Genomic DNA, 13820 nt, shown 5'->3' with positions numbered 1-13820 from the left:
ATATCACATAGTAGCAATACATCCGACTTCAAATACAAATCAGAGTATTCCCCCAAATTCTGACACTCGAATAAATTCCAAACATTTCTAGCCCTATCATAATCAGTTTCCGATATATGTTCACAATTGAGTGTGTCATAAAACTGATTTTTTGTCGGAAGTAATGGATAATTCAATTTGTCAATGTCATCAACAAAACTATATGGAAATACACCTTTCTGTCTCATCAAATTGAATTTCTCAATTTGTGGGAAATGTTTGTGCATCTCCAAACATTGATCGGAGGTCAAGTTTGCACCCAACTTCTCCAACGAATTAGTCATAAATTTATAACTATCGATAAATCTCATTTTGAGATAATTCTTCCTAACCACACCATCTTTATCGGTATAGCTGTGTGTGAAGAGATGCTTCGTGAAAGATATATATTTCTCTTTAGTTTGCGGGATAACATCAACTTTCTCTTTATTCCTATACAATTCTTTTATGAATAAATGACAATCATAACCACTTAAATTATGAAAAATGATAGGTATGAAGTTTGGTATTTTGAAATTTAAATTACATTTCGAGTGAGCGGCATGTGATCTTTTCTTTCCTGTGACATGACAATGATCTCTTACTTTGACTTCACCATCAGTAAATGCTTTATTACATATACCACAAGTTCTGGCTGCAGCAAACTGTTCTTCTTCTTCGTCAGTTTGTGTATCCATCGGTTTAGGGTTTCTGAGATGATTTTCATGTATCTCTTTCAAATCATCTTCAATGCTACTCACAAATTTCTGAGCTGCATCTACACCCCTATATGTAACAAATTTTGACAAATCATCATTATATGAACACTTTATCAAATAAGCAAATGAATATGGGGCATGTTTGAATGTTTTAATCGTGTATGAACTTTCAGGATTTGGCTCATTCACATGAATCGGTTTAAGCACTGATTCAAAATCAGCATACACTACAAATGGCACCCTCATTTGCCTCTCAAAGTTTTCAAACATTAGTTTATTTTCCGCAACCATTCTACCATATTTATTGATCTTTAAATTAGTAGTTGGTGTTGTGGTACTAATGTGATTACAATCATACATATTATGACGTAAAAGCAATCTCTCATCAGAAAAATATATCAAACATCCGTCACAAAAATATTTTTTCTGTCTATGAGCTGATAGTTGATTAGAAACTAATCTTGAAAGATCTTTGATCCAACAATAGTGACCATTACCGGAGTCATCAGTTATAAACAACAAATTGACATGTCTCCGGAGTCTTCTCTGTGAGTATCGCAATGGACCAATCACTTCATACTTCATTTTACCCTTCTCAAATGTACTCTCTAAACCGTAAACATTAATTGAAATATCATTCCTATCTTCGAATATTTCGATACTCTTATTATTAACTTTAACCGGAAAATCCATACCTGTGACATCTAAAACAGTGGAAAAATGTGGATATGACGTAAGTTCGGACACTCGACTATCTGCAGGATATAATGCTGATGTTATAGCCCAAGCAAAACAATATTGATCTTCATTACGAACATTCACAACAGCTTTCTTCCATTGAATACATTGAGGCAGCTTCACATATGAACGTCCTTCCAGTGGACTGTATTTATTAATGTTGACCTCGAGAAACAATATTTTTTCACAAGTCCAACCTGAATTATTAAAAAAAAAATTACTATTCAATCTTATTGAAATTTTTAAAAAATAAATACCTGAGTCACGATCCTGGAACTCAGTCGTTTGAGCCACAATTACATCACGGAATCCATCAAAAACAGCATTCAAATCTGAAGATTGGTCCACTATTTTATTTTGGGAATTAAATGACTTCGTGTCCCTCGAATCATCAGTCTGAAGAATATAATTCCCAAAAACTTCCATATTCACCTTGATGCTTTTATGGATCCTGATGGCTGATTCCAGTAATTCAATGACCTTCTGCCTAATCTCATTGAAAAATGACATGTAGTCACTGGTTACAATCGAACTCTCCACCCTGTATGTAGCAATGCGGCAATTGAATGCATTCGTTATAATTTGAACACCGTCAGACAATTGAACACATGCATTATTTTTATGACTCATGGTTCTTCGGTGAGAATTCACTTGGGTCATAGGAATTGTCACATTACAACAATTGCACGTATACATAGGTGTTGCATTATCCACTCTCACCCGTTTCACTGCAGGCCCTCCTTGGCAACTCTGGAGCTGATGCCGACGAAGATTATCACTACGAGTGAAAGATTTACCACAGTCACAGGAATACATTTTATATAATAGTTCTCACTAACTCACTTGATGTAAACTGACATAGCCAACACTCGTACGCTTCTTAAATACACTCTGATAGGACCCGTCAAGACGTCATAGCCAACCCCACTTCTCAACTACATGCGCCAAGATTACCTCCCAACTGAATGCGATAACAGATGTCGATATACGAGCAAGCAGTGGTCGTTGCGGTCTCGGAGAGGGTAGACGCTAGGCAAACGGTCCTCGGCTGCCGTTGTGTCACCATCGATAGCGGGGCTAGAGCGAACCTTCATCGCTTCGGGAGAGGTGAGGGCAGACCGATGAATACGCATTACTCTGCCACACGTCGTGGAGTGAACATGTCGCTCTCTAGCCGTTGAACGGTTATTGCTGTGACGTCACTCCACTACTAACTTGGTGCCCTAACACCGATGGAGCATTTATTACTTGGAGGATCTTCGAAGTATGCAGACGTATGTTTGTACATAGACAAACAAGCACATGATGAAACCCTGTACCGTGCATTCTCCTACACACACACATAAACACACAAAATCTCATATGAAAAAAAAATCTGAACGATCCATGCACCAGACACTTCAAGGGGTCACAACGCCTTGACTTCACTGCACAACAAAAAAACTTCACCAAACAACAACCAATAAAAAAAAGCAATTAATACGTCATAGTGGTGGGGGGAGGCCGAGAATCAGCTGTAAACAACTACTAACGTTAGATTTGTTACAAGGTAAAGACAATGTATCTTTTGGATACTTGTTGCCCAGTCTAATTTCTTCAATTAACGTATGAAAAACTCATTGCCCAAACCCAAAATAAATTGAAATATGGAGGAGAACATTTAGCAAAAATGTGCATAAAAAGTTCAAATACTCGTTTTGATGAAATTTTAAATTTGGAATGGGAAGATCCAATTATAGCAGCAGTTCTGCTTCCCAAATTTAAACTAAAGTGGTATAACATTGTGAAACATCCAAAAAAATCTTTGGAAGATATTGAAAAATATATAATAAATGTTGCAAAAAAACAGATGGAATATTATTCTTACAACGAATCAGATGAAAGCGGGAATCAAAATGTGGACGACTTTTTCGATTTCACGGATTCCCAAGATAACCAAGCAGTAGGCACTGTAGGCAGTAGTAGTACTATGAACGAACAGGGTACTGAGGGTACCAGTGAAAGTAACAATAAAACTACAAAAATTCAGCTGAAATTATTAAGATATCTGGAAGACAAAAGAACGAATTCACAAGTATAATACATGCTTACCTTCGTCAGCACCAGTAGAAAGACTTTTCTCTTTGCAACTATTATTGATACGCCAAAGAGAAAAAATTTAAGTGATGAACACTTTGAGGTATTGGTACTGACGAAGGCAAATTCAAACTCAAAGGTACTATTATAGATATAAATGTCATTTACATGTTCTTTGTTTACAAAATAAATATAAAGTTTTTTGAGTTATTTTTTCCTATCTTTTTTATCACTTTTTGTTTTTGATATTCATCCCTAGTATTTTTACTTGTATACATCAAAACACTATTTTAACTAAATCTAAAAGTATCCGTAAAAGTATCCGAAAAAAGTATCCGAATACTTGTATCCGAGTACATTTTAGGTGAAAGTATCCGTAAAATTTTAAAAAGTATCCGGATACATTGAAAGTATCCGTATCCGGATCCTTTTTTCCTGTATCCGACCCCAACTCTGCTGGTGTGGGGAAATTATGTTTGTTTTGTATGACGTGTGTTTCCATACAAACCCAAATACAGGCAAATTTACCTAAAGTACCTGGAGTACCTGCACTGAGGCATTCAGACCGCATAAAAGGATAAACAACAGGTTGACATGTTCAGTTTAAGTACAGCCTAGATGATGACAGCACAACCATCTCTCGAAAGCGCTCGCATATAATTAAATAGGAGTTATAAAGCTTCAAATCCTTTTTGTGACTTATATTGATATCAAAATACGGAAAATGAAGTGAAATTAGGACCCAATACCCCTCTCGTAGTATGGCCACCACGTTCCCCATATTTAACTCCACTGGATTTTCATTTATGAGGAAACTTGAAAAATAAAGTTTATAAGGATAGGCCACCTCGAATATTATGGAAGATACGGGGGTGTTTCCATAAGAAGTGTAATCTTGGTAAGTTGGTAGTCCTGATCACGAATCTGAAGGAATTTTGAGCTAATTTTGCCCCCTAATATGTTTTACCTTAAAAATAGGGTGTTTCATCGCGAGTGGCGGACAGTGTATATCACTTTGGCCAATCCCATTCAGGTGGTAGGTGCATTTTGAGCACCACATCGTTCTACCTCGAATATTACGGAAGATACGGTGGTGTTTCCATGAGAAGTGAGACACACTATATATATATATATATATATATATATATATATATATATATATATATATATATATATATATATATATTGAATTATGCAACTAATTTTCCTTCATTTTCCGTAACTCCTATTTAATTATATGCGAGCGCTTTATATATATATATTCAATTCGTGAGGTTGCAGTCAATAGCTGGGCTGTTATAAAGAAAACTCTTTGTTATATGTGAGAATAAAATATAAAAAGGTTCAAAAACAGATAGAGAAACATGAAATAATGACAGTTGATGACAGCCCAATAGGCTGAAACAGCTCTCTATCGGTGGCTCTTAAATTGGAATCAATATGGGAATGATCAAAAAAGTACTTATCTTTTGATTTTCATGGAATCATTTTCCTGCAGCTTGACTGCATTAACCTTTCTCGATTTCATATCATTTCTAGAAACATGTGGATTCGTTTTTCGATGGCATTTCAGGTTAGTTTTCCAAATTTCTGCTACCGCAATTGTCGGTTGATTGGTCAAACCACCAACACTGACATAAAAACTTGGCAAGTTGACTTGGGTGTCACACCAATAGATGGTTCCACTTATGTTTCACTTGCGTTTACGCGGTTATTTTTATCAAGTACTTTTCTTGGTTTTTCACATTTTGTCTTCAATCGAGGACCGCCTGTCCGGTACTGACGATGCCCAATAGGCTGAAACAGCTGTCTATCGGTGATCGGTGGCTCTTAAATTGGAATCAATATGAGAATGATCAAAAAATACTTATCTTTTGATTTTATATATGACTACGAGTATATGGTTCGATAACTTTTTCTATAAGTTCCTTATCTGATCTCAACCTATATAATTGTAATTTAAAAGTTTTTTCTCCTATATTTCAGCTTCAATCACTTTTATCTTAAATCTACTGTTTGTGAATATGTTTATTGTGTCTATTTCCCCATATTGAACTTATAATTCTTTGGTATTTTTTTTGGAAAGAAAGTTTTTGGCTTTCTATTACTCCATTTTGATACAAAACATGTGGGAATCTTCCAAAGAAAGGAAGGAGGTAATCAATTTTAAAATAAGTAACTCTATATGAAAAATGATTTCGAAACAAATACTTTTATATGAACACTGAATTATACAGTTTGTACTACTCAGTTTGTATTCCAAACGTTCGTTATGGAATAAAATCAGGTAACATTCATAGGAATTCTACATTAAATGAATGGTAAAAAATTGCACTTACATGGAATTCTGTCATCCTCACTGGTATTCTTATGATTCAGCTATGTGGGCCTCAGAGAACATTCAAATATTTAGTTAGTCTTCAGGCGATTTCATGATACTACTTGTAGCAGAATCGGACCACCGAAAGTAAAATCGAAAATAATCTGATTCCAATTGATTAGGAACCTCAGCACAAGAAATCCGCATATGTCATTGTTTTAATTTCATGAGGCTTATTTTGAACTGTGCGTGTTTATTTTTGCATGAAATGTGAATATATATGTTGAAAGTTGAAAATCAAATTTCCTCTCAGAATCATATCTCGCATTAGAGATCTTCACTATTTATATTTTTACTAGCGACCCATCCCGGCCCGCACGGATGCAATACTGATACTAAACATAAATTCGCCCTCCGATGCGATGATACGTATGAGTATGATTCCGTAGATTTGTGTTTGCCACAAAAAAATTTCTTGACGCCCTACTTGATGGAATAAACATTTTTTTGAATTCGACTCCACGCAAACTAGATACAGGCATAATTGAAGTTTTTTATAGGGTCATAATCATGGTGAAAGCAAAAACGAAATTCATTCAGGGATTAGATTAAACAGGAGTAACTTTTATTCCCCGCTGGTATTTGGATCCTTTATATATGTTCATACTCACCAACCATATAATGATACGTCAGGCCAGATTTTTTCAATATATTTTCAATAAGTTCGTTGGTTTCATAGGCATCTTCTATCACTAACCAGGTTAAATTCGGCACTAACATTAGAGTATGAGATAATCGAGTCAACTCCGGAAGTTGTTCCGGTCTTCGATATGTTGGTGTTATGATATACAGAGGTGGTAAATCAGATCCATCAGCGAAAGTTAGATAACAGCACTGAAATAAAAAAATGTGTAAAAATGTTTATTCACTTATTTATCAGTATTCGTGACTTCGTGTTTTTGAATCATAGTTATGAATTAAATTGAAACAATGAGCAATAGGTATAACACTTCATGAACAATGAAACTTCCTTAGTTTTTATACCACGTTGTATATTGCTGTAACTAACGTTACAGCAATATCGTCCGACAGGGACATATTCATAGAAAGTGGTATAAAAATATAGGTAGTTTCAATCCGCATTTTTCATAATGATCTCCTACCACGCAGTAACGGCTACATCCATCAATTTATATAAAACTTCATGAATTTCATTAGTTCGGACCTGGAAGATAGAACTAACTTATCTATAGAAGTAATCATGAAATTACTATGATTCTGTGTACGGAACTACTATTTCCAACAAAAGCACGAATTCCCCACGCAAGATGAGGTACTGCTAATGGGATCGCCACTTTCACCAGTTATATACAACATATATATGGAGTGGTTTAAAACTTCAGTCTTAGTCAATGAAGACGTCCACAAACCCCGAGTTTGGTTGAGAAACGTTGATAACACCTTCATGCTATAGTATCATCACGGACATACACAACTAGCACATCACAATGGAAGCACATCAACAGCATAAGACTTTCCATCACCTTCACAATGGAGAAGGAAGTCCACAACGAATGACCATTCTTAGATGTATCAGTGAAGAGTACCGACACTGATACACCGAAACATCTGTATACCAAAAGCCCACTCACACGAGACAATATCTGAATCACGAATTCAACCGCCATCAATCTACCGAAAAAGAAATTTTATTATTTATTTATTCATTTGCATCCAAACAGACCTACTGGTCTAATTACATGGATAAATGTACAAATATATAATATTACAAAGAATTTATATTAATTTACAAGCCATAAACATGAAAAATAACGTTAAAATGAAAATGAAAATGAAAATAAAAGTAAAAGTGAACTTAACACTATGATTTTTACAATATTAGTTTCAATTTAACAAATAAGAAAATTTATTTGAATAGGTATTATAATCAGTTAGCATTATGATGATAAATTAATAGTTTGTTTGATTATAATTGTTCTAAACATATTTTGAGTTATTGACCAATCCAGATCAATGAGGTGGTATAATAATTTGCTAGTCGACACATGGTTGCAAGAGGAGTTCTAGTAATTATATGTAAAACAGTGATATTAAATGTAACAGAAGAGTGCATTCTCCTTGGAGGCACATTAAATCGCAGTAAAGGAAGTAACGTTGGTGAATTAGTTTTATTATTAATAGTTTCAAACAAAAACATCAGAATGTTAAGCAACCTTCGATCTTCCAAAGATATAATTTTGAATTAATATCTAAGTTGGATAATTCTAACTACATTATAATCGGGATATACATGATGCTTTTTATAATATAGGTATCTTAAAATTTGGTTTCGAATTTTTTCTAGCAATAATAATGTAATCTGGTATTCTCCATGGCAAATTATTGCACCAAAATCTATTTTGGGCCTTACTATAAACTATAATACAGAATTTTAAGGGAATGTACATTGGTAAAATTAAATGACTGTCCAATTAAATAACCTGGCAATCGGTTCGCAGACTTAGCTATATTTTTAATATGTGTAGAAAAGGACAGTAGATGGTCATAGGTCATTCCCAAATCCTCTACCTCAGAACACCGATTTAGGGCCTTTTCATTCATTCTGTACTCGAACATAACAGGTTCTTTCAATCGCGTAATAGACAAAATACTACATTTTCTCACATTAAAATACAGTTTATTTTTTATGCTCCATTCAAAAATGCTATTTAAATCTTTCTGAAATAATACACAGTCTATAACAGTGTGACGTGTCAAAAAGGTTCGTAAACAAATTGCGGTTACTGTCAAGTCCTGTCCTGCTCGCCCCAATACATTTCCCACCATCCACCTGATTAGCATTTAGTGCGATTGGTGTTTAAATCACGATGACAAACTACGACGAGACGATATTGGGAAGTGCGTTCCGTTCAAAGGTGGTTTGCCCACAGCGATACAAACTGATGTTTGTCGAAATTTCTGTTATTTGGGTTCAAGTGAATTTTGGTATTCGTAAAGAAAACGCACCTCTATGAGTAGTACGAAAGAGTTCCGTTGGTAACACTACTTGAAATGTCACGAAATGGACTTGGAAAGTGGGAGGTTTCCGGTTCGAGGACAGTCTTTCGGGAGAGTTGGTGAGAGAAGGTTGCAGAAGTATCGTCAGAGTGAACGACTGAAGTCGTTACGCAATATTTCATACCCAAAGATATCTGCAAGTTTCTAAAACCATCCTATGTTGAGGATTATCTTAGGAATCACACGTTAAAAGGTAAGACCTCGTTAATTCTTAGCTCACACAAGTTTCGACTTCTGAGGGTTGTCGTTCTTAGGGATGCGACAGCTGATTAACGAAAAAACAGATTTTAAACAGTTTTTTTTAAACAGATCTGAATTTATTGCTGCGTTATAGTCTGAGTGAGGCGTTGTGGATTGTGAAGACGTCGTTTGATTGTTTTGAAATTTTGGGCAAATTGCTAACTCAGCACCCGATCAGGGGAACAGCTTCTGACATACCTTCTTCATCGTTCTACCACTCCTGGTTTATTAGAGAGGAACCTTTGTGCAAAAGTTCAGATCCGATATACATCGTTTGGAGGCCGGATTTGCTTCGGAAGCTCTTTTGAAGGACCATATCCCTTTTTGAGAGACTGAGTCCAAGTGCCGAGGTCTAGTTGGAGGGCAGGGAGACTTTTCTGAAAGTCGTGCGTGCTGTTTTCGGTCCAAGCTTCATTTGGGAGACTGCCAATCCAAGACCCTACCCCTGGATGATTTGTTGGAGGTTTCAAGATCCAGCTATTCCTGTTTCAGACCCCCCGTTAGGACCACCAGTCCATCTGGATTCAGATAAGTGTTTGAACACAAGAAAGAGATATTCCTATTTTGGTCTATTTATTAGATATATATATATATATATATATATATATATATATATATATATATATATATATATATATATATACATATATATATATCTTCAAATTTATTTTTAGTTGCCCTACCTATATACCTATATAGACTATCTTATTCGTTGTAATTCAACTGAAGATAAATGTGACTCATTTCTGTAAACGTTGCGATGTGGCACAACATGAACAATCGAAATTTGTTTGTCCTTAACTGTACTGGTTGTCCCTTAAAATTTTATTCAAATATACAGGGTTATATTTTTGGGAATTGGCTTTTCCTTTTCTGATTTCTTAGTTCTTTAGAAATAAGCTAAGATAGAACCTGCTGTGGAAGGAAATTAGGTGGCGCCCACATTTTTGTACAGGTAAAGTAACTTGTTCTCTAAATCACCTAAACGCTCACCTGTAGTATACCCACGACCATCTCCACTTCGAGCGTAGCCGCGAGCATGCAGGGATTTTGAGCGTCGGTCCCCGAGACAAACCTTGTAACATTTTTTTCTTCCCCTTTTCAACTGAGGCTTGAGACTAGTTACAACAGTTTGTATTCTCTTATAAAATTCAAAATCATCATCGAACAAAGCACCTTCAGTATAATTTAATACTGATGGTAGGTCATTAATGAAGAGACGAACAGAAGGGGCCCCAAATTAGAGCCCTGGGGAACTCCGGAGTTGGCCTCAAATCTACCCGATATTATATTTTATCATTTGATATCTATGTTGCAAATAACTTCTTATCAGTTTAGAAAGATTATATGACAGCCCAAAGTTACTCAATTTACACAAGAGTACATCATGATCAACTGTGTCAAACGCCTTTCGAAAATCTATATATATATATATATATATATATATATATATATATATATATATATATATATATATTACATCAAGTTGCGATTTGGCTTCCAAAGTTTCATATGCATAATTTGTGAAAATGAACAGATTTGTACTGATAGATTTATTTGCTAGAAAACCATGTTGTTGGGGTATAATATATTTTTCAACATATTCATATAAATGAGCAAAAATAATTTGTTCAAATATCTTGGAAGGTACACACATTAAATATATTGGCCTGTAGTCTAGTAGATCTTGCTTTCGAACTTTGTAATACGAAGGAAGGTTTCGAGAAAAAAATAGGCATCATCAAAAAGGATATTCAACGGAATGGTTGAATATTGAATATTGTTATGACATTCCAGAATACTTTGTTTGATATTATTGTTTTTTCAGCTATTCTTTCCATTTTCAATTTCATTTGTTCTTTCAGGGATTTCAAATCATATTATATCATATCAGACAATGGTCCAAAGTGATGAAATTCACCATGAAACATTGTCAAACCACCTTCAAACATAACACTTCATTATCAACTATTTTCAAAACTCAATAATTCACGAAGTGGTTGGTAATATGTGCAATCAATGAATTATTTGGTAGGAAACCGTCTGCCCGCCATTGACGAAGCCCAACAGGCTATAACAGTTGTATGACGGAGGTTTTTGAATTGAAATTACCAACGTTGAAATAAGTATTCATCAGAATCAAATATATCTTAGTAATCAGTATGATGATTCATAAAATAATGTACTTACAGAATTTCAATTAAATATAGTGACGTAATGATAATATCTTCAAATATCAAAATGAATATAAAAAAATTATTGACGAGGTATATTTCGACACTCAAGTATCTGGGCACTCAATCTGAATCCTCACCTTGTTCATATTTTTTTGATTATTATGAAGGTTGATCAGTAATAACTTCCAAGGGATACTGCACGGTCTCTAATTCTAGTTACAAAAGGACATAAAAAAGCAGTAGTTATACGGTTCACCGTTACTCACTGATTAAAATAAAAATTTCATTAATTCAGCTAAATTTCAGAATATATGATTTCAAAATGTAAACATGGCATCATTGTTGCTGTACAATTAAGTTTTTCCAGCTCTACGATAACCTGTTCATTTTTCATGACTGTTTAAAAAACAGAGAATCAGGCTTTGCTCTGGTCACTGCTGACTATAAGGCTGTTTCTCTATTATCCTGTACTTCTGAAATCTTACAATAAACGATCAGAACCAGACAAGTCCTTCAGTAATATCAGTCGATGAACCAGGATCAACAGCTTGCCACATATTTTCAACTTTCAACTAAATATCAATTCACCTTTGCGTCTAAATTGCCTTGTCGAAATTCACACCTCTCTCGACTTTGATATACTATTTTGATTACAGTTCTGAGCCCATAACCTGTTGAACTTTTTGCAGCAACGGTTCAACTATTTTCACATAGTTGAATACGTTCATAATCGAAAGAGGAAAATGGGTTGCGTAATAACTATTTATGTGTCATAATAAACAACTACTTCGTAAAAGAAAAATCAATATCTAGACACGTCTACAGGGCAAACTAAAAATCAAATGGAACAGTTCAAAACAGTGTTATTGAAAATGAACTATTTTTAACAGATTATCCTGCACACTCTCACAGACAGCGGCGATGTTTTCAGCAGATCTTGCGTACAGCTGTTGGTCAATCGTTTACTGAACCAGTGAACTCAAATATATAGAGAACATTTCGAATAGAGGACTATTCGTTGCCCGAAAAGAAAACCCATTTTGATAAAAGAATTTTATTATTTCCACGTGTTGTTGAATGCTATATTCGTTCATGGTGATTTGGCAAAACAGACTGAATAAATGAAAACCAATACAACAGATGTAGCTTCAACAAAATAGCCGTTCTCAATGGGGAATGTTCCTCCTGACGAATATCAAGTAGTTTTCATTGAATAGCTCTAAAACAACGTATTTCAAACTTATCATTTCAACCTTTTCCTTTAAAAAATTATTCAAATAGTTAAAATAGAGGAATGAAATAATGCATTCAACATTTAAAGGGATTCGTTTATATTTCACCATTTGGCAACATCGGTTATAGCTAATAGAGGACAATGAATCTGTTACCTGTATGAGACAAACAAAGATGGCATATTTCAGAGGCGTGCTGTTCTGTTTACTTATGTTCTGAGTTCCGAGACATTCTGTGACATATGACATTTTGTGCACCTAACATATCTTCCAATATATAAATAAATAACAAAACAACTGTTGTTTATGTGGCTTGTAAAGGTGGTATTGAACTATAATTTATATTTTGCCTTAATTGTTAATTTATAAACATAATTTTCCTTTTTTAAAGTAGAATATTTAGGTTGGTATAAATTATTTCAACTTGATATAGGCGCTGTTGCCAATATGTGAATCAGAAACGAATCCCTTTAAAAATTGAAACCCAACATTTGAAACATCAATTTGAATACTTTTCGAAGTGAATTTGAAAAACTCATGAATTAAACTCAACTTTATTTTGTTCAAACTTGCATTTGCTGTAATAACCCAAATTGAGGAACATTCCCCAGAAAATCCCTGTTGGAATACCTTTGGTATGATGATACCAAATTGAGTGAGAAATAGATCCGCATCAGCGTATTGAATTCAGTTAGCTCATGAATTTGAAATCATTAAAATTCTACCTTGTCATTTGTCTTTACTTCAACTCAAAAGAGGATACACTGACATTTGAAACTCAAAAGTTCCGTTTCAGCAAATTTCCGTTGGGGTTTTTGAATCTCTGACCTTTCACAATCCAAATGACCAATTATTATAGATCAACAAAGAAATTGTGCATAACTAATGAAGGACAAACCAAATATTTCACCTCCAAATAACTGCGTAATATAAACCAATTAGTCAGTATCATATCGTATTTATAAATCCTGCTCATAAATGAACTTAACGAAAATATAGGTCGAAGTTACGATAAAAAGAACAAAATCCAGGCTAGTAGGTAGTGGTCGAATGGAACCTGTAGTAATAAATGTTTCTTCTGCTACTGCAGCAGACATCGTCAGTGGTATATGTGTTCACTGCGATAGCGGAGGCTATATTTCTGAATATCATCAACTGACTTATCACGACCTGTCAACCTAAGTTTGTTCTCTTTACTTAACAGAATCATTGAAAGAGCTTT

At 34.5% G+C, this 13820-nt stretch overlaps 1 protein-coding gene and 1 long non-coding RNA gene across 7 annotated transcripts in view; one reads left to right on the top strand and one right to left on the bottom strand.

The window, feature by feature from the left end:
* The window catches only part of LOC111509614 (galactosylgalactosylxylosylprotein 3-beta-glucuronosyltransferase P), a 126079-nt gene that overhangs the window by 36494 nt on the left and 75765 nt on the right, over positions 1-13820 (bottom strand). For all 6 annotated transcript variants that reach the window (XM_074185081.1, XM_074185087.1, XM_023165387.2 and 3 more), the window contains exon 3: positions 6543-6765. In XM_074185081.1, coding sequence (XP_074041182.1) covers positions 6543-6765 — 223 coding nt within the window. The remainder of the gene's footprint in view (positions 1-6542; positions 6766-13820) is intronic.
* LOC141486679 (uncharacterized) lies at positions 8780-10047 on the top strand. The gene is made up of 2 exons (XR_012467980.1): positions 8780-9142; positions 9259-10047. It is a non-coding gene; the product is annotated as an uncharacterized lncRNA (long non-coding RNA).

The sequence above is a fragment of the Leptinotarsa decemlineata genome, unplaced genomic scaffold, assembly GCF_025532065.1.
Source record: "Leptinotarsa decemlineata unplaced genomic scaffold, Ldec_3_MD MMD2_P_RNA_scaffold_2, whole genome shotgun sequence".
Taxonomy (NCBI): domain Eukaryota; kingdom Metazoa; phylum Arthropoda; class Insecta; order Coleoptera; family Chrysomelidae; genus Leptinotarsa; species Leptinotarsa decemlineata.
Note: the sequence above shows the minus strand (reverse complement) of the source record. Positions and strands in the feature narration are given on the sequence as shown.